A 22,174-nucleotide genomic window follows, 5' to 3' on the forward strand; every position below is an offset into this window, starting at 1 on the left:
CACCTGTTCTCAATTAGCCTTTTTACCTGTGGGATGTTCCAAATAAGTGTTTCATGAGCATTCCTCAACTTTCTCAGTCTTTTTTGCCTCTTGTGCTAATCTTTTCAGTCTTTTTTGCCACTCCTTTAAAACATTTTGCAAGCATCAAATTCCAAATGAGCTAATATTAGCAAAAAATACCAAAGTTTACCTGTTCAAACGTTAAGTATTTTGTCTTTGCAGTCTATTCAATTGAACATACCGTATTTCCTTGAATTGCCGCATGGCATATAGTATGCGCCTGCCTTGAATTACCGCCTGGTCAAACTCGTGACGTCACGAGTGACACTTACCCTGTCATCATTTTCAAAATGGAGGAGGCTGATTTCAATACCGGTAATTTGAAATCGCATAAGGGGAAGAAGATTAAGAGCTATTCAATAGGATTTAAGGTCCATGCTTACATCACACTCAATTTTTTACTGCATGCCTTTGGTAAGTGCTGGAGTGTGAAGAGGTTTTAAAATAATTAGCACATGCTTACTTCTACCCCATGCCTTTGATAAGCGCAGTGGTGAGAAAAGGTTTTAAATTAATTAGCGCCGCGGCGGCAATTCAAGGAAATACGGTAAGTTGAAAAGGAGTTGCAAATCATTGTAGTTTGTTTTTATTGACCATTTACACAACTTGCCAACTTCACTGGTTTTGGATTTTGTAATATTCCAAACCATTTTAAATAATGTAGCAGACCACATTGAATAACATTTGAGGCCACTTTAAATATTATGGCATACCACATTAAGTGATGTGGAAGACCACATTAAATGACATGACAGGCCAGATTTGGCCCCAGAGACTTGAGTTGGACACACGTGATGTATAGTATCAAGTATTGAAAAAAAATTATGATAATATATGACCTATTTTTAACATTTTTATGACTGAGACCCTTCCAGGTCCACGGGACCAAACTTGAAGGGAGTCTTAAAGGTAATAAAAACTCTATACGTTGAGTTCTGTTAGTGGCAAAAGTTTGGACAGCCCTGCTTTAGAGGTCTGAGTGCTGGAGAACTACTAAGAGCACACGTGAGACCTGTTGGTCAAACGTCCATTGTTAGCTAGATATGCGGGGTATGGGGCCTTGAGGAGCTGACTCAGCATTAAATGTCATGTCACATGACCACTTCCAAGATCCTCTTACACCTCAGTCCTGGAGGTTTGAAACATGGCGCGTCGTGGGATAAATGTGTGCACGTTCTTGTGTTGACTTGGATTTTTTAAAGCAGCGTGTGTGTGTGTGTGTGTGTGTGTGTGTGTTTGTGTGTGTGTGTGTGTGTGTGTGTGTGTGTGTGTGTGTGTGTGTGTGTGTGTGTGTGTGTGTGTGTGTGTGTGTGTGTTCTTGTATTGTACCCTTCTTGAGACATCAACAAGGAAAAGTAGCTTCCATTTGAGGAGGTGTGAACAAGTGATGACATAAATCATGGTCCCAATATAGAAAAGCATTGCATCTAATAGAGAATGTGTCATTTGCACCCCTGGTGGTGATATCTATCAAAATGAGGGTGGTCCCAAAAAGGAGTGATTTTTCAAATTGACTGTGTCGGTTTTAAAAGTGCTCCCCCCCTGGCCAACATATGTAATAACAAGTAAGGAATTGAAATGCGCCCACATAGGCCAAAATTAATTTAAAAAATAAAATAAATGTGTCTATAGAGACTAGGCTTGTACCGTATATCGGTATTAATATAGTACCGCGATACTAATGAACCATTAGTATCGCCCCAAGTATCATCCCTGTAGGACGAGGAATAGCTAGACATGCTTCATTACACACCGTAGCCCACCCGCGTCAAAATGTAAACAAACGCCATTGGTAGAGCTACACCTGACATCCACTGTAATGATACTAACTACAAGAGCGTATCCAGTCAATACTGCTATGATTACGTCAATATTTTTTGGCATCACAACATTTTCTTAAATTTTTTTCAAATGTATGTTATGCTTATAAATGTCCCTGGACACATGAGGACTTTGAATATGACCAATGTATGATCCTGTAACGACTTGGTATTGGATTGATAGCCAAATTTGTGGTATCATCCACAACTAATGTAAAGTATCAAACAACAGAAGAATAAGTGATTATGACATTTTAACTAAAGTGTAGATAAAACATGTTAAAACAGAAAATAAGCAGATTTTGGGATAAGCTCCAGCACCCCCCGCAACACCAAAAATGGACAAGGGGTAGAAAAATGGATGGATGGATTAACAGTAAATGAACAAGTAGATTATTAATCCATTTTCTACCACTTGTCCTTAATAGCTTTGACAAAATAATAGAATATGTTACTGCATACGTCTGCAGCTAAATTGGGAGCATTTGTTTGTTTACTTACTAATAAAAGACAAGTTGTCTTGTACGTTCATTATTTTATTTAAGGACAAACTTACAATACGAAACATATGCTTGGTGCATACTTGCCAACCTTGAGACCTCCGATTTCGGGAGGTGGGGGGTGGGGCTTGTGGTCGGGGGTGGGGCGTGGTTGAGGGTGGGGGGGCGTAGTTGGGGGCGTGGTTAAGAGGGGAGTAGTATATTTACAGCTGTTGTGTGTAGAGTTGTGCACTGAAGTGAAGTGAATTATATTTATATAGCGCTTTTCCTCTAGTGACTCAAAGCGCTTTACATAGTGAAACCCAATATCTAATTTTTGCATTTAAACCAGTGTGGGTGGCACTGGGAGCAGGTGGGTAAAGGACACAACGGCAGTGATTAGGATGGGGGAAGCGGGGATCGAACCTGCAACCCTCAAGTTGCTGGCACGGCCGCTCTACCAACCGAGCTATACCGCCCCAACTGCACTTTCTAAAGTAGATGTTATTGTCACAAATGCATGATTGATTGATTGAAACTTTTATTAGTAGATTGCACAGTACAGTACATATTCCGTACAATTGACCACTAAAGGATAACACCGCAATAAGTTTTTCAACTTGTTTAAGTCGGGGTCCACGTTAATCAATTCATGGTACAAATATGTACTATCAGCATAATACAGTCACCACACAAGTTAATCATCATAGTATATACATTGAATTATTTACAATCCGGGGGGTGGGATAAGGAGCTTTAGTTGATATCAGTACTTCAGTCATCAACAATTGCATTAACAGAGAAATGGACATTGAAACAGTGTAGGTGTGACTTAGTAGGATATGTACAGCCAGCAGAGAACATAGTGAGTTCAGATAGCATAAGAACGAATATATACATGAGAAATACATTTGATTATTTACATTAGGTTATTTAAAATCCGGGGAAATGGGATGTGAATGGAGGAGGATTAAAGGGTTGAAGTTGCCTGGAGGTGTTGTGATGCATGTACAGTAGATGGCAGTATTGTCCTGTTTAAGAGTGTCACATGCTGTTTACGGCAGACAAACTGCCTTACGGTAGAGTGTTAGATATAAACGTGACTGTTGTTGTTGTGTGTTGTTACTGCGCTGGGAGGACGTTAATGAAACTACCTAACAATAAACCAACATAAGAAACCAATAACTCGCCCTCGATCATTCTACAGTTATAACGTCTTTGGGCAGACACGCTCTCAGACACGTCACTCAGGTCCTCATGGAGCTAGAAGGGCATGGCCTACAGCTCCGCCTGAATTTCGGGAGATTTTCGGGAGAAAATTTGTCCCGGGATGTTTTCGGGAGAGGCGCTGGATTACGGAAGTCTCCCGGAAAATCCGAGAGGGTTGGCAAGTATGGTTTAATGTACCCTAAAATACAAGCCAATAATACAATGTTTTGTGTTCCTTTTTATTTAGTAAAGTATCAAAAAGTACCGAAAAGTTTCAAAATAATTTTAGTGACGGTATCAAAATATTGGTATCGGGACAACACTAATAGAGACATACTGTAATAACTTAAAGTAAATAATGAAGATTAAAAACCAATTACAAACAGAAAATTACACACAAAAAAAAATAGCTAAAAGCTTACCTTTTAATATTTGCACAGTATGTATATATTATCAATGTTGTAAATACAAATCCTTATATATCTAGAAAGGGTGGTCCTAAAGAGGTAGGCATTTTTCAGAGGTCTCAAGAAGGTTTCAAATACAAGAATGTGTGTGTGTGTGTGTGTGTGTGTGTGTGTGTGTGTGTGTACCCTCTTAATAAATGTGATCCATCTTTTCCAGCCTCTTGTATAAATGAGGGCCTGTGTAGTGGACCTCTCTGGAGGGTAATCCCTCACTGGGTCTTCAAGTGGCCAAGGCCCCGCTCGGACTCTCCGATGTCTGACCTTTGACCCGGATGCCTTTTAGCTCGCCAACCCTCAACCTGCTGGGCGAACGTCCAATAACTTATCGCCGACGTGTACTCTAATTACAGCGCACCTGAGCTCCCGTGAAGACAGTAAATCCATCAAAGGTGGCCATTGTACGTCAAAAGTACTACCATGAAATAAAAACAATATTCTTTCGGCTGTATTTAGCTATACTCTAGGACTCGGTGCTATTTAGAAGAGCCTAAATGCGAAAACTCAATGTCTAATAGTTCATTTCTCAACTTTAGTGATGATTTAGAGGCCTAGTGAAATGAGATTTTCTTATTCAAACCGGAATAGCAGGTCCATTCTATGTGTCATACTTGATCATTTTGCGATATTGCCATATTTTTACTGAAAGGATTTAGTAAAGAACATCGACGATAAAGTTCGCAACTTTTTGTCGCTAATAGAAAAGCCCTGCCTGTACCGGAAGTTTGTGCGCGTGACGTCACAAGTTGCAGGGCGCCACACATCCTCACATTGTTTATGATGGGAGCCACCAGCAAGTAAGAGCAATTCGGACCAAGAAAGCTACAATTTCCCTATTAATTTGAGCAAGGATGAAAGATTCGTGAATTAGGATATTGATAGTGAAGGACTAGAAAAAAAAAAAGAAGAAAAAAAAGCGACGGCTCCGGGCGACGGCAGTGTGAGCGTTTCAGATGTATTTAGACACATTTACTTGGATAATTCTGGAAGATCCCTTATATGCTTATTGTTTTAATAGTGTTTTAGTGAGATATTAAAGATTGTAAAAGATTGTAAAGACATACCTCGAGGTCGGATGGCTGCAGTGAACACGAAGTGTCTCAGAGAGACAGAGAGAGTTTTTGTCATTCCAGAAGTATGCTAATTGTTCTTATGTTATCATGCCAACATTACCATGCTATCATTTTATGCTAGCATGCTCATTTTAATAATCTAATATTCAATTGATACTTTTCGCTTGTTTGTAAGTATATTAAGTGTTCCCATTATAATATTGCTAACGTTAGCATGCTATTTTTATGCTAGCATTTCAGCTAATTTTCTTGATTTTAACCTAAATATCAAGGCTTTTGATATTTTGCGCCATCTCAGAAGTATGCTAACATTTCTTAATGTTGTGCTAACTATTAGCATTTTTGGTTTTTTGCTATTTTACTCAGGGGAACTCTCCTGGAGAAATCAATAAAGTACTATCTATCTATCTATCTGTCTGTCTGTCTGTCTGTCTGTCTGTCTGTCTGTCTGTCTGTCTGTCTGTCTGTCTGTCCGTCCGTCCGTCCGTCCGTCCATCCGTCCATCCATCCATCTATCTATCTGTCTATCTATCCATCTATCCATCTATCCATCTATCCATCTATCCATCTATCTAAAGATACAAATACCAGACATGATGTAGGAACACCATAGAAGTGCCTCGCCACTTGTGGTACTTCCTCCTTTTTGGTCATGGGCTAGCATGCTAACATTAGCACACTAACATTTTATGCTTGCATTTTTAGCAAATGTTGTTGGTCTAAAATTCATGGCTTTTTTATAGTTTTTGCCATTCTAGAAGTATGCTAATTGTTCTTATGTTATCACGCCAACATTAACACGCTAAAATGTTATGCTAGCATGCTAATTTTGATAATTTAATATTCAATTATTACTTTTCGCCAGTTTTTAAGATTATAAAGTGTTCCTATTATAATATTGCTAATGTTAGCATGCTAATATTTTATGCTAGCATTTTAGCAATTTTTCTTAATTTTAACCTAAATATCAAGGTTTTTGATATTTGGCGCCATCTCAGAAGTATGCTAATGTTTCTTATGTTATCTTGTTAACATTTTGAAATGTGGTCCAGAAGAAACAAGGACGTGTTGAGGTTGCATCTTAATTAGGTGCACTTGGGCCTGTTGATTAGGTACACCTTTTTTTTTTCAGGAAACTACTTTTTGATTCCTCATTCCTCAACAAATTGTAACCGTTCCAACGTCTGAATGTTTAGTACATTCAGGACATACTAACTTGATAGGGGCTACAATACTAGGTATTAGCATTTTTACTTTTTAGATATTTTACTCAATCAATCAATCAATGTTTACTTATATAGCCCTAAATCACTAGTGTCTCAAAGGGCTGCACAAACCACTACGACATCCTACGACATACTCAAGGGAACTCTCCTGAAGGAATCAATAAAGTACTATCTAGCTATCTATCTATCTATCTATCTAAAGATACAAATACCAGACATGATGTAGGAACACTATAGAAGTGTCTCGCCACTTGTGGTAGTTTCTATTATCTGGTTAAAGGCTAGCATGCTAACATTAGAACACTGACATTTTATGCTCGCATTTTTAGCAATGTTTTTGGTTTAAAAATCATGGCTTTTGATAGTTTTTGCCATTCCAGAAGTATGCTAATTGTCCTTATGTTATCATGCTAACATTATCATGCTATCATTTTATGCTAGCATGCTAATTTTAATAATGTAATATTCAATTGATACTTTTCACCAGATCGCAAGTATATAAAGAGTTCCTATTATAATATTGCTAACGTTAGCATGTCAATATTTTATGCTAGCATTTTAGCAAATTGTCTTCATTTTCACCTAAATATCGACTTGTCCAGGGAGTACCCTGCCTTCCGCCTGCGTGCAGCTGAGATGTGGGGTCAAGGGTGTGCTGGTGGGGCGGTATAGCTTGGTTGGTAGAGCGGCCGTGCCAGCAACTTGAGGGTTGCAGGTTCGATCCCCGCTTCCGCCATCCTAGTCACTGCCGTTGTGTCCTTGGGCTACACACTTTACCCACCTGCTCCCAGTGCCACCCACACTGGTTTAGATGTAAAAAATAGATATTGGGTTTCACTATGCAAAGCGCTTTGAGTCATTAGAGAAAAAGCGCTATATAAATATAATTCACTTCACTGGAGCCTAAGGAACAAGCGGTAGAAAATGGATGGATGGATCATGGCTTTTGATCTGTTACGTGCTAGCATGTTAACATTAGCACACTAACCTTTTATGCTTGCAATTTTTGCAAATTTTGGTCTAAAAATCGTGGCTTTTTATAGTTTTGGCCATTCTAGAAGTGTGCCTATTGTTCTTATGTTATCATGCTAAAATAACATGTTAAAATGTTATGCTAGCATGCTAATTTTAATAATTTAATATTCAATTGATACTTTTTGCCACTTTGTAAGTATATTAGGTGTTCCCATTATAATATTGCTAATGTTAGCATGCCAATTTTTTTATGCTAGCATTGGAGCTAAATTCCTTCATTTTAACCTAACTATCAAGGCTTTTGATATTTGGCGCCATCTCAGAAGTATGCTAACGTTTCTTATGTTACGGTAACATTTTGAAAAGTGGTCCAGAAGAAACGAGGACGTGATGAGGTTGCGTCTGCGGCCAAACCACGCCGGACAAAAGTTGATAAGCCGAATGGTTAACGGCACCATTGAGACAGTCTGCGGCTAGACTCACTAACCTTTGACCTGTTCTCTCCAAGCTCCTTTATTGTCTGGTTTTGGGTTTTTTCCCACAGCAAATCCCCCAAATCCTCGACTGCTAAGTTGGCGTTTTAACTAAACATAGTCTTCCGACATGGTCTCAGTGGAGAAAGATCATTTTAGTGGTATTGTTCTCCCAATTGGTCCACACGGGATCTGCCGGGTTTCCTCTTCCCTTTCTTGGACCTCAATGCTCAAGTGTTGTCACCAACGATTTCCTCCACGCGCTCCACTTCTTGTTCTTGACCGACCTCTCTTCCTCCTAGGTGGGGAGTTATTTACGGGACTGACGGCGGACTTCTTGGGACGAGACTCTGTGATCTTCAGAAGCTTGGGCGGTCGCTCCACCATGAGGACGGAGACGGACCACAAAATCCTCCACGGTAATAGAAGGGCGTCACCCACGTCGTAAATCCACAGTCTCCGACATTGGAGTCTTTTTTAGCACCGGAAGAACATCTGGATATGTTCGATAGCGTGTTAACTATCGTGAGTTATGAACACGACTTTCTTGCTCTCCTCCCTTAAGATCCCAAGTTCGTGGCAGCTCACCTCATCCCGGACAACGACGACAGAGACGATGACAAAGTCTACTTTTTCTTCACGGAGAAAGCCACGGAGGCGGGCGACAGGGAGGAGGCCATTCACACACGTGTCGGACGAGTGTGTGCGGTGAGTTTCTGTGCGACGCGCCGCTTTAAAGGGGAACATTATCACAATTTCAAAAGGGTTAAAACCAATAAAAATCAGTACCCAGTGGCTTATTTTATTTTCCGAAGTTTTTTTCAAAATTTGTGCCCTAAGTGCCTGATTTTAACCATCGTTATATAAACCCGTCCAAAGATGGCGGATAGCACAGAAAGGTATAGCATAGTCGCTCGGCTTCAGACTCGGATTTCAGCGGCGGAAGCGATTCAACAGATTATGCATGTATTGAAACGGATGGTTGGAGTGTGGAAGCAGATAGCGAAAACAAAATTGAAGAAGAAACTGAAGCTATTGAGCCATATCACGACAGACAGCGGCAACGAGGACAAATTCGGCGATCGCCTTCCAACCAACGATTGCATCTTTTAACCACTGGTGCAACTTGAATCCGTCGATTGGTAAGTGTTTGTTTGGCATTAAATGTGGGTGGAGGGAAAGGCTGAATGCAAATATAGCTACAAATGAGGCATAATGATGCAATATGTACATACAGCTAGCCTAATTAACATGTTAGCATCGATTAGCTTGCAGTCATGCCGTGCGCAAATATGTCTGATTAACACATAAGTCAATAACATCAACAAAACTCACCTTTGTGATTTCGTTGACTTTATCGTTGGAAATACATCTGCTAAGAGTGTCGCAGGATATCCACACATCTCTGTCGTAGCATCGTTATCGTCGGTAGCGATGCTACAACAGAACAGAACAAACGAGGGACTTTCGCATCTTTTGACCACTGGTGCAACTTGAATCTGTCGATTGGTATGTGTTTGTTTGGCATTAAATGTGGGTGGAGGGAAAGGCTCGATGCAAATATAGCTACAAATGAGGCATAATGATGCAATATGTATATACAGCTAGCCTAAATAGCATGTTAGCATCGATTAGCATGCTGTGACCATTGATATGTGTGATTAGCACACTCCACTTAAGTCAACTTGAATCCGTCCCTGATCGTGTTGTTACACCCTCCGACAAAACACCGATGAGGCAATGATGTCTCCAAGGTACGGAAAACAGTCGAAAAAACGGAAAATAACAGAGCTGATTTGACTTGGTGTGTGTAATGTGTTTGAGAAAATGGCGAATTGCTTCCTGTTGTGACATCACGGCTGGAAAGGTCATTGCTCCGACAGCGAACAATTGAAAGGCGTTTAAATCGCCAAATGTACCCTTTTAGAGTTCGGAAATCGGTTAAAAAAACATATGGTCTTTTTTCTGCAACATCAAGGTATATATTGACGCTTACATAGGTCTGGTGATAATGTTCCCTATTAACGATCAGCATCCGCACTTCCGGCTAATGGGTTTGGTTTTTTAGATGCTTGCACATAGAGATGTCCGATGATATCGGTCTGCCGATATTATCGGCCGATAAATGCTTTAAAATGTAATATCGGAAATTATCGGTATCAGTTTCAAAAAGTAAAGTTATGACTTTTTAAAACGCTGCTGTACGGAGTGGTACACGGACGTAGGGAGAAGTACAGAGTGCCAATAAACCTTAAAGGCACTGCATTTGCGTGCCGGCCCAATCGCATAATATCTACGGCTTTTCACACACACACACACACACAAGTAAATGCAAGGTATACTTGGTCAACAGCCATACAGGTCACATTGAGGGTGGCCGTATAAACAACTTTAACACAAATATGCGCCACACTGTGAACATCCGCACCGTAACACAACATAAACACAACAGAACAAATACCCAGAACCCCTTGCAGCACTAACTCTTCCGGGACGCCACAAATATACACCCCCCGCCACCACCCTAACCACACCCCCCTCCACACACACACACACCTCAACCTCCTCATGTTCTCTCATGGAGAGCATGTCCCAAATTTCACGCTGCTGTTTTGAGGCATGTTAAAAAAAAAATGCACTCTGTGACTTCAATAATAAATATGGCAGTGCCATGTTGGCATTTTTTTTCCATAACTTGAGTTGATTTATTTTGGAAAACCTTGTTACATTGTTTAATGCATCCAGCAGGGTATCACAACAAAACTAGGCATGATAATGTGTTAATTCCACGACTGTGTATATCTGGATCGGTTGATATCGGAATCGGTAGTTAAGAGTTGGACAATATCGGAATAGCGGATATCGGCAAAAAAGCCATTATCGGACATCTCTACTTGCACATATTGGCGACTTTACCGGAACTAGTTATGGGCCTGCAGCTAAGCTGAGCTATTCTATTTTATTCTTTTGCGCTTAATACGGGACAAACCGGCCAATGAACCCCAACATTAGTTGTACCGTTGGAAAGTTCTCTTTTTAGCTAATTTACTCATATAAAAATACAAATACCAGACATGATGTAGGAACGCTATAGAACTGCCTCGCCGCTTGAGGTGATTCCTCCTAGCTGGTCATGTGTTAGCATGCTATTGTTAGCACGCAAACATTTTATGCTAGCATGTTGAGCAAATGTTGTTGGTTTATACCTAAAATCATGGCTTTTGATAGTATGCTAATTGTTTTTATGTTATCATGCCAACACTAACATGCTAACATTTTATGCTAGCATGCTAATTTTAATAATTTAAACCTAAAATTTGCTGATTTTGATACTTTTCGCCCTCTTGCAAGTATATCAACTGTTCCCATTATATTATTGCCAATGTTAGCATGCTAATGTTTTATGCTAGCATTTTAGATAAATTCCTTCATTTTACCCTAAATATCATGGCTTTTGATATTTGGCGCCATCTCAGAAGTATGCAAACGTTTCTTATGTTATCTTGTTAACATTAACACGCTAAAGCTCAATGCTAACTCATTTGGTTCATTTGATCAAAAGAGATGTATCCATCTTGCAAATATATTAACTGTTCCCAGTGTAACAAGCATGCTAACGCTCTTGAGCTTCATTTAACCCCGCGCCAAAGGTTCACAGTACAGATAGCAGGCCCATCAGAAATATGTAGTTTTACTTTAGTTTCACATTTCTTGTGGATGATTTGACAAACTACCTTCATCCAATTATCTCCAGAGTAATTTGCCCTTTTTTTTCTTATCAATACCGTTATACATAAATGATAAACAAAAACATGGTCGAATTCGTTTATAGATCAGGTTGTCCTTTTGGGAGTCATTTCCTTAGTGTGTGATTTTGACTACAGAGGAAAGAATAAAAAGATTAAATGTAACTGTAGTAATGAAAAATAGCATAATTAAATTGTAACAATATATTTATAAACTGATTAATTAATCTTATAAATACATTAATTGGAGTAAATATTTGTGAATTCATCATTTGAAAATAAAAATGAATTAATTGAAAGTTTAAAAAAATTAAATGGTACTAAAATCAATAAAATTGTATACATATTTATGAATTATTGAATTAGAAAAAATAAATGCTATTGTACACATATTTATTAGTTTATGAATTTAAAATAAAAATGAATGAAATGGTACAAATATCTATAAATTAATAAGTCGAAAGTAAAATAAATTGAATGGTACAACATTTTTTTAAATTAATGAATTAAAATAAAAAATAAATAAAATGGTACTAATAGTTATAAATTAATGAATTGGAAGTAAATATTTATGAAATGGTACAAATACTTAAGAATTTATCAATTTAAAATAAAAATAAATGTAATGGTGCAAATATTTATAAATGTATGAATTGAACATAAAAAATTTAATGGTACAAATATTTATAGATAAATGAATTTAAAGTAAAAAATAAATGAAATAATATACATAATCATGCATTATTAATTTAGAAAAAAAAAAAATGAAATAGTATAAATATTTATCATTTGAAATGAATTCAAAGTAAAATTTATGAAATGGTACAAATATTTCTGAAGTATTGAATTGAAATTTTTATTGATTAAATCATAAACATATTTATAAATTAATTCACTAAAAATATAAATGAATGAGATATTTATAAAGTTAATTATTTCAAAATAAATAGATCAGAATAGGCATTTTTATTTTATTTTATTGAAAATCAATCAAAATGATTATTTAATTAAACAAAAACTAACTAAACTAAACTTTGATTGATAGTTCCTGCCAATGTCTCCACTAAGACTTGATGCTCCAGAGTAAAGAGGGCCTGTTGGGTATTGAATTGAGCAGGAAACATGTCTGTGTTTATGTCACTGGCCCCACTTTTCGTCTCGTAATAGCAGTCATTCTTGTAAAATGTCCATTACTCCTTTAGCATACAAACGTTTACCTAGCACTTTATTTCTTTTAGTTTGCACACAATTGAGCGGCAAGTTGGTGATGCAATGTTTTTTTCCCACATAGATTGTGCAAACAAAGCATCTGGCGTTGGAGTTTAGTGGGAATCGGAGAAGGAGCTCATTGGTCAGGTGTGGGATGTTCAGACATGCACACCCTCAGGAACAAAACATCTGCTGAGGAAGCATTTGCGGAGTTTGCACGTTAGCAGCCAGGACCTCCTCTTGGACTTTCTCATTTCCTGGCCGATTCCTTCTGGGTTTAGAATCTAGGCCAAAAGCCTCTTTGTGATATACAGCGTGGGTTTTAGACGCTCATGATCAAGAGAGGCTCCGCAAGGACACATCCGAGCTCTCTTGTGAGCTATCAAGTGTTGACATTTCCCTTTAGGGGATATATATATTTAAGAAGGAGAAATCTTTCAAATATTTACAAGAGAATGAAGCCCTTCTCCTTCCAAAGCACACACAGCTGTCGGATTTCACTTCCACCATCCCAGCCCGCATTCTTTCTTGCTGCGTGCGGTGAGCACAAATATATCAAGAATATATAGGTATGCTAACAAGGCTTAATGAAAATATACATAACCACAGTGGTAGCAATACCTTGGAGAGTACTTTTAACCCCTTTGAGATAACTTCATACATTTTGGATGATGTTCAGATTTAAAAAAACAAAAAAAAAAACATTTTCCCATAAGAAAGAAATGTACAGAGTATAAGCTGTCATGGTCATATGACCTTTATTATTAACTGCACGGACAATGTATGACCTAACCTTTCTAGTCCTTTACAGGGCACATTTGATACTATTGGGACCCTCCCTTTGGATCAGGGCTTTCCAAACTTCTTAACTTGGGGGCCACATTGGGCTAAAAACAGTTGGCCGGGGGGCTGTAAACCGACTGCATGTAAAGTAAATATTTATATATATGTGTGTACATATATAGTATATATATATAGATATATATATATATATATATATATATATATATATATATTATATATATATATATATATATATATACACATATATATATATATATATGTAATTATATATATATATATATATATATTATATATTATGTAATATGTGTGTGTATATTTGTGTGTGTTTATAAATATATATATATATACATATATATATCCATATGTATGTATATATATATATATATTTATATATGTAGGTATATATATCTATATGTATATACTCAGCATCAAGGGTTGGAATGGGGGGTTAAATCACCACGAATGTATATATATTTATAGGTGTATATATGTTATATTTATGTATGTATATATATTTGTATGTATGTATATGTTTATTATGTATATATATGCACATATATACATACATACACATATACATATACCTACATGTATATATATATATATGTATATATTTAAGTATGTATATATATTTATATGTATGTATAATGTTTATATTGTTATATATGCACATAATAGATATCATACATATATACACAATACATATACATCCATGTATATATATCTATACTCTACACTATATCATATATTATACATGTATGTATATATATGTATCTATATATCAATATATATGTATGTATATTTGTGTATATATATGTATATGTACATATATGTATGTATATGTATATATTTATGTATATATAAATATGTTTGGATATATGTCATACATATATCATACGATTTATATATATATATATATATATATATATATATTATCTATCTATCTGTACATATACCATGTATATGTACATGTTTTTTGGCCGGGGGCCCCAAGTGAATAAGTTTGGAATATATATAAAGATGTACATATACATGTATATGTACATGTTATTTGGCCGGGGGCCCACAAGTGAATAAGTTTGGAATATATATATATGTATATATATATATATATATATATATATATATATATATATATATATATATACATATATATATATATATAAATAATATATATAGATATAAAATATATAAATATAATAAATAAATATCTATGTATATCTATAAATATAAATTTTGTGTGTATCTATATATGATATACTATATGTGTCTCTCTATGTCTATCTATATATCTCTATATGTGTGTATCTATATATATGTAATATATATGTGTCTATCACACACACACTACTATCACTCACACACTCACTCACACACACACACACTCAAGTACTAGCTATTACCCAATGAGTTGGGCCAAAGTGTGATAGCAGGCCCATAAACCCGGCATACACTGATTTGTCAATCCTTTTCAACCCCATATTCAATTGAATGCACTACAAAGACAAGATATTGATGTTCAAACTCACAAACTTTATTTTTTTTTGCAAATAATCATCAACTTAGAATTTGATGGCTGCAACACGTGCCAAAGTAGTTGGGAAAGAGCATTTTCACCACTGTGTTACATCATCTTTTCTTTTAACAACACTCAATAAACTTCTGGGACTGAGGAAACTAATTGTTGAAGCTTTTAAAGTGGAATTCTTTCCCATTCTTGTTTTATGTAGAACTTCAGTTGTTCAGCAGTTCGGGGTTCTCCGCTGTCGTATTTTACGCTTCATAATGCGCCACACATTTTCGATGGGAGACAGGTCCGGACTGCAGGCCGGCCAGGAAAGTATCCGCACTCTTTTACCACGAAGCCACGCTGTTGTAACAGGTGGCTTGGCATTATCTTGCTGAAATATGCAGGGGCGTCCATAATAACGTTGCTTGGATGAAACATATGTTGCTCCAAAACCTGTATGACCTTTCAGCATTAATGATGCCTTCACAGATGTGTAAGTTACCCATGCCTTGGGCACTAATGCACCCCCCATACCATCACAGATGCTGGCTTTTGAACTTTGCGCCTATAACAATCCGAATGGTTATTTTCCTCTTTGTTCTGGAGGACACCACGTCCTCCGTTTCCAAATATAATTTGAAATGTGGACTCGTCAGACCACAGAACACCTTTCCACTTTGCATCAGTCCATCTTAGGTGAGCTCGGGCCCAGCCAAGCCGGTGGCATTTCAGGGTATTGTTGATAAATGGGTTTGGCTTTGCATAGTAAAGCTTTAACTTGCACTTACAGATGTAGCGACCAACTGTAGTTACTGACAGTGGTTTTATGAAGTGTTCCTGAGCCCATTGGTGATATCCTTTACACACTGATATTGGTTTTTGATGCAGTACCGCCTTAAGGGATCAAAAGTACGTAATTTCATTGCTTACGTGCAGTGAATTTCTCCCGATTCTCTGATAATTTTGATGATTTTACATACCGTAGATGGTGAAATCCCTAAATTCCTCTCAATAGCTCGTTGAGAAATGTTGTTCTAAAACTGTTCGACAAGTTGCTTACAAGGTGGTGACGATCACCCCATCCTTGTTTGTGATTTACTTAGCATTTCATCGAAGCTGCTTTTATACCCAATCATGGCACCCACCTGTTCCCAATTAGCCTGCACACCTGTGGAATGTTACATATAAGTGTTTGATGAGCATTCCTCAACTTTATCAGTATTTATTTTATTATTGGCATGTCAGACTTAGCCCTTTATCAGTATTTATTTTATTATTGGTATGTCAGACTTAGCCCTGTCTCGGTTTAACTCTTATCTTACTGATAGGATGCAGTGTGTCTCCCATAACAATGTGACCTCGGACTACGTTAGGTAACGTGTGGAGTTCCCCAGGGTTCGGTCCTTGGCCCTGCACTCTTCAGCATCTACATGCTGCCGCTAGGTGACATCATACGCAAATACGGTGTTAGCTTTCACTGTTATGCTGATGACACCCAACTCTACATGCCCCTAAAGCTGACCAACACGCCGGATTGTAGTCAGCTGGAGGCGTGTCTTAATGAAATTAAACAATGGATGTCCGCTAACTTTTTGCAACTCAACGCCAAAAAAAACGGAAATGCTGATTATCGGTCCTGCTAGACACCAAACTCCTATTTAATAATACAACTCTAACATTTGACAACCAAACAATTAAACAAGGCGACACGGTAAAGAATCTGGGTATTATCTTCGACCCAACTCTCTCCTTTGAGGCACACATTAAAAGCGTTACTAAAACGGCCTTCTTTCATCTCCGTAATATCGCTAAAATTCGCTCCATTCTGTCCACTAAAGACGCTGAGATCATTATCCATGCGTTTGTTACGTCTCGCCTCGACTACTGTAACGTATTATTTTCGGGTCTCCCCATGTCTAGCATTAAAAGATTGCAGTTGGTACAAAATGCGGCTGCTAGACTTTTGACAAGAACAAGAAAGTTTGATCACATTACGCCTGTACTGGCTCACCTGCACTGGCTTCCTGTGCACTTAAGATGTGACTTTAAGGTTTTACTACTTACGTATAAAATACTACACGGTCTAGCTCCATCCTATCTTGCCGATTGTATTGTACCATATGTCCCGGCAAGAAATCTGCGTTCAAAGTACTCCGGCTTGTTAGTGATTCCCAAAGCCCAAAAAAAGTCTGCGGGCTATAGAGCGTTTTCCGTTCGGGCTCCAGTACTCTGGAATGCCCTCCCGGTAACAGTTTCGAGATGCCACCTCAGTAAAAGCATTTAAGTCTCACCTTAAAACTCATTTGTATACTCTAGCCTTTAAATAGACTCCCTTTTTAGACCAGTTGATCTGCCGTTTCTTTTCTTTTTCTTCTATTTCCCACTCTCCCTTGTGGAGGGAGTCCGGTCCGATCCGGTGGCCATATACTGCTTGCCTGTGTATCGGCTGGGGACATCTCTGGGCTGCTGATCCGCCTCCGCTTGGGATGGTTTCCTGCTGGCTCCGCTGTGAACGGGACTCTCGCTGCTGTGTTGGATCCGCTTTGGACTGGACTCTCGCGACTGTGTTGGATCCATTGTGGATTGAACTTTCACAGTATCATGTTAGACCCGCTCGACATCCATTGCTTTCCTCCTCTCTAAGGTTCTCATAGTCATCATTGTCACCGACGTCCCACTGGGTCATTATTGTCACCGATGTCCCACTGGGTGTGAGTTTTCCTTGCCCTTATGTGGGCCTACCGAGGATGTCATGGTGGTTTGTGCAGCCCTTTGAGACACTAGTGATTTAGGGCTATATTAGTAAACATTGATTGATTGCTTGATTATTGCCACCTTTCCCAACTTCTTCATCACGTGTTGCTGGCATGAAATTCCAAAGTTAATCAGTTTTAACATCAAATATGTTGTCTTTTTAGCATATTCAACGGAATATGGGTTGAAAATGATTTGCAAATCATTGTATTCTGTTTATATTTACATTGAACACAATTTCCCAACTCATATGGAAACAGGGTTTGTATATATATGTCAATCAATCAATCAATCAATTCCTTTATTGCCATTGTCATTAACAACACTTGAGTCATACATGTCAACGAGATTTCCTTTGAGCTTTATTTTCGTACATGTATATGTATATATATATATATATATATATATATATATATGTATTAGGGCTGTGCAATGATTAGAAATTTTAATCGAAGTTAATCGCACTATTTCTCGGATTAATCGCGATTAACTGCATTGTATACGCAAAGCCCAATAATGAATTCAAAAGTAGTGTGTAGTGCACCTTTATTGGAATATTCCCCCACATGAACAAAAGCGCCAAAACATTTGTTGTGCAAACCCAATTTAAATCAGTACTTGTTAAACATCCATCCATCCATTTTCTACCGCTTATTCCCTTTCGGGGTCGCGGGGGGTGCTCGCGCCTATCTCAGCTACAATTGGGCGGAAGGCGGGGTACACCCTGGACAAGTCGCCAACTCATGACAGGGCCAACACAGATAGACAGACAACATTCACACTCACATTTACCCACTAGGGCCAATTTAGTGTTGCCAATCAACCTATCCCCAGGTGGAAGTCTTTGGAAGTGGGAGGAGGCCGGAGTACCCGGAGGGAACCCACACATGTACGGGGAGAACATGCAAACTCCACACAGAAAGATGCCAGGCCTGGATTTGAACTCAGGACTGCAGGAACTTCGTATTGTGAGGCAGACGCACTAACCCCTCTGCCACCGTGAAGCCCTACTTGTTAAACAGTAGCAGTTAAATAGCATATTTTATGAAAATCAACTCAAAAAATGTAAATACAAACATTTAAGCTTATTGCCACTGCTAGGGTATTTAAGTTATCCTGTTTGTTAGGGACGGCGTGGCGCGGTGAGGGAGTGGCCGTGCGCAATCCGAAGGTCCCTGGTTCAAATCCCACCTAGTACCAACCTCGTCACGTCCGTTGTGTCCTGAGCAAGACACTTCACCCTTGCTCCAGATGGGTGCTGGTTGGTGCCTTGCATGGCAGCTCCCTCCATCAGTGTGTGAATGTGTGTGTGAATGGGTAAATGTGGAAGTAGTGTCAAAGCGCTTTGAGTACCTTGAAGGTAGAAAAGTGCTATACAAGTACAACCCATTTTATCATTTAAAATAAATATAATCTACATACAAATCTCTGAGCCACAATCATAACATCTGAACAGGCAATTTCTGAGGTAACAGCAGAAACATTTTTTTATCAGGGTCTTATGTTTAAAAAACCTATATTATAGGTAGTGGGCTGTTTTAGGGAATTTTTGATCAAATTATCCGTAGTAGCAATATTAATAATGTTGTGTTTATTCTGCGTAGTGCACTTAAAATAATTATGACCATATCTAGGAATTGATATGATGGGAATTTTCCGATTGTTTGCTTGGTGCTTTGATAAACTGAACGCATATACATGGTACTATTTGTGATGTTATGAGCCAGGGAAAAAAAGAACTACCCTACCCAGCATGCAACAGGAGTGACGAGCATGCGCGGTAGCCCGGTATAGGTTGTGTCGCTATGACGGCATCTTGTATGTTGTGATATGCACGCTCTGAAAGCAAACGTTAAGAACTCAGCCAACACTCCTCGTCTGCATTAATCATAAATAGACAGACAACACATATACTCCGCTGCTTCACAGGCCGCTGAATGTAGCTGGCAAAGTATTCCCATGCTAGCTAGCAAGCACGCGTCATTCAGTCCAAAACGGCCCGATCTATCCACATTCAGAATTGTCTGGCGGTCGTAAGTCATCCCGGAGTGACCACCCTGTAAGCCAGCCATGAAATTTGCAGAATTGTCCGGTATTTTTGCCAAATGTTCCATCTTTACCGAGAGCCCCTCGAAGCCGAAGCTTATCCGGGCGACGCCATCTTGTTAAGAAAAGACGTTAACAAAATAAAAGCATGTAAATAACATACGCAAATGTGCGATAAGATAATTGTCGGCGTTAATAGATTGATGAGTTAACTCGTAATTAACACACTAATTTGCCCACCCCTAATATAAATATATTGTGGTGAGAGTGTTTCACATTTTTCCCATCATGCACGCTAATGGCTTTAAATGGGTATAATCTTGAATGTTGTGATCTGTCTTCCGGATCACACATCTCTAGCATGCTTATGTCCTTTTGTATTGTCCTATGTTTTGATCATGTTTTGGACTCTACCGATCCCGTTTGTTAGCGCACTTCCTGGTTTTGTATTGTCACCATGGCAACCTAATTACGCCTCCTGCACAGACTCACTACGCACACCTGTTTTGAATTATTTGTGTTGTATTTAAGACCACCTGCTACCTTAGTTCTTCCTGGCTGTTTCGTTTGCTCACGCAACAAGTTACGATTGCTTATCCTCATTGTTTTCACTCTGCTAAGTTTTAGCTTAGCTTTCCGCGCGCTCGGCTCGCGCTGCTTACGGACTTTTGAACTCTACCCTTGCTACAAGTAGCATTTAGCTTACCGTGCGGTGGCACGCCTTTTCTTTTCCTTTGTCAAGTGTTTTGTTGTGTTTTATTATTAAATCTGGTTCCTACCTCCACTCCTGCTTGCTCCCGTCTTTGGCATCTTGGGGCCGACACCTCCGCGCATCACAATGCGCCCACCATATCGTAACATTGAATTCTTTTTATGGTGTTTGGACGTTTTTCATAATATCTACAAAGTTCAGTGAGCATGTTGTCTAATGTGTGTAGACCTTTATGACTTGTATGTTAGTAACTTAAAAAACAAACAAAAAAACAGCATGACTCGTGAAGGCCTTTTGGATTATGTCATATAAGTAAATGCTATGCTATTATGTCAAAGTACATTCAAATGACTTTCATCTGATTAACTCACATTGGCCACCAGTTGTCAGCAAATATGTGGCCCTTTATTTTTAAGATTAATTTGAAAGAACTCCGCCTTGCGATGCTTTACGTCTTGCAGGATAGATTGAAGAAGCTGGCAGACCGCAATTAGTTAGTTTGTTTAACGGTAAGGCTGTCTAAAATAACAAGGGGTGACTACAATTGAAGATGAACACTTTGTTCTGTGCAAAAAAAGCAAGTGCCAGCAATAGCAAATAGCAATACCAGCGCTGGGAAGAGACCAAGCTGTCCTAAGTATGTAGCCTTCTCTAAAATAGTCGCCTTCTTTGACGGGGATCACAACTGAAAGTTAACTTGGCGCGTGTGCAGAGCGCACATAACATTCTCCTCCACTCTCACTCCATGCACCTGGCACTTCTTCCTCCGTAACGTAAATGAGATTCGGCGTGTGTGTAATTGTAAGGATAGGAAACAAAGGAGCCATTCATGTTCTGTCCCTCAACATAATGTACTGTAGATCTCATGTGTAGTCATCCTGTCCAAAACAGGGAAAATATTCCTCTAACAGTACTTAACTTAAACTACCGTATTTTCCGAACTTTAGAGTTAGTAAGCCACACCCACTAAATTTAAGAAGAAAGAAAATGTTTTCCATAAATTAGCTGCACTGGACTATAAGTGGCAGATATAAACATTGTGAAATGAGTTATTTACACATAAATATTTTGGAAATGTGTATTTTCATACCTTGATTGTTTCCAAACGGTGTCTGTAACACGGCAGTAAAATGGTTGATCAAACAAAACACAAGCCATCGTCATGGACCCACTAGCTGCGCTAGCTAGCTCTCTAATCAGCTAAACTGACTCAATAACTCCACGTTGACGTTTTGGTGAGTTTGTGAAACTGAAACAATACAAAAAGAATGCAATTATAAGTTACTAATAACACAGACACTTGCAAATGTTAAGTTAAAGTTAAAGTACCAATAATTGTCACACAAACACTAGGTGAGGTGAAATTATTCTCTGCATTAGACCCATTACCCTTGACCACCCCCTGGGAGGTGAGTGGAGCAGTGAGCAGCAGCAGTGGCCGCGCCCGGAAATAATTTTGGGTGATTTAACCCCCAATTCCAACCCTTGATGCTAAGTGCCAAGCAGGGTGGTAATGGGTCCCATTTTTATACGTGTTAACGTATTAGCTAATGCTAACAACGCTAGCTTCATTACGTTGTGATAGCACATACAAATATGCAGGAAACACTCCTA

The 22,174-nt window shown here is 38.5% G+C and overlaps 1 protein-coding gene across 1 annotated transcript in view; it reads left to right on the plus strand.

Moving 5' to 3' along the window:
* LOC133544315 (semaphorin-3G-like) overlaps nucleotides 1-22,174 on the plus strand; it is a 259,663-nt gene that overhangs the window by 197,851 nt on the left and 39,638 nt on the right. The window contains exons 6-7 of the mRNA XM_061889521.1: nucleotides 8,082-8,198; nucleotides 8,345-8,487. Of these exons, the coding sequence (XP_061745505.1) occupies nucleotides 8,082-8,198; nucleotides 8,345-8,487 (260 nt within the window). The remainder of the gene's footprint in view (nucleotides 1-8,081; nucleotides 8,199-8,344; nucleotides 8,488-22,174) is intronic.

This window comes from Nerophis ophidion, linkage group LG27, assembly GCF_033978795.1.
Source record: "Nerophis ophidion isolate RoL-2023_Sa linkage group LG27, RoL_Noph_v1.0, whole genome shotgun sequence".
NCBI lineage: Eukaryota > Metazoa > Chordata > Actinopteri > Syngnathiformes > Syngnathidae > Nerophis > Nerophis ophidion.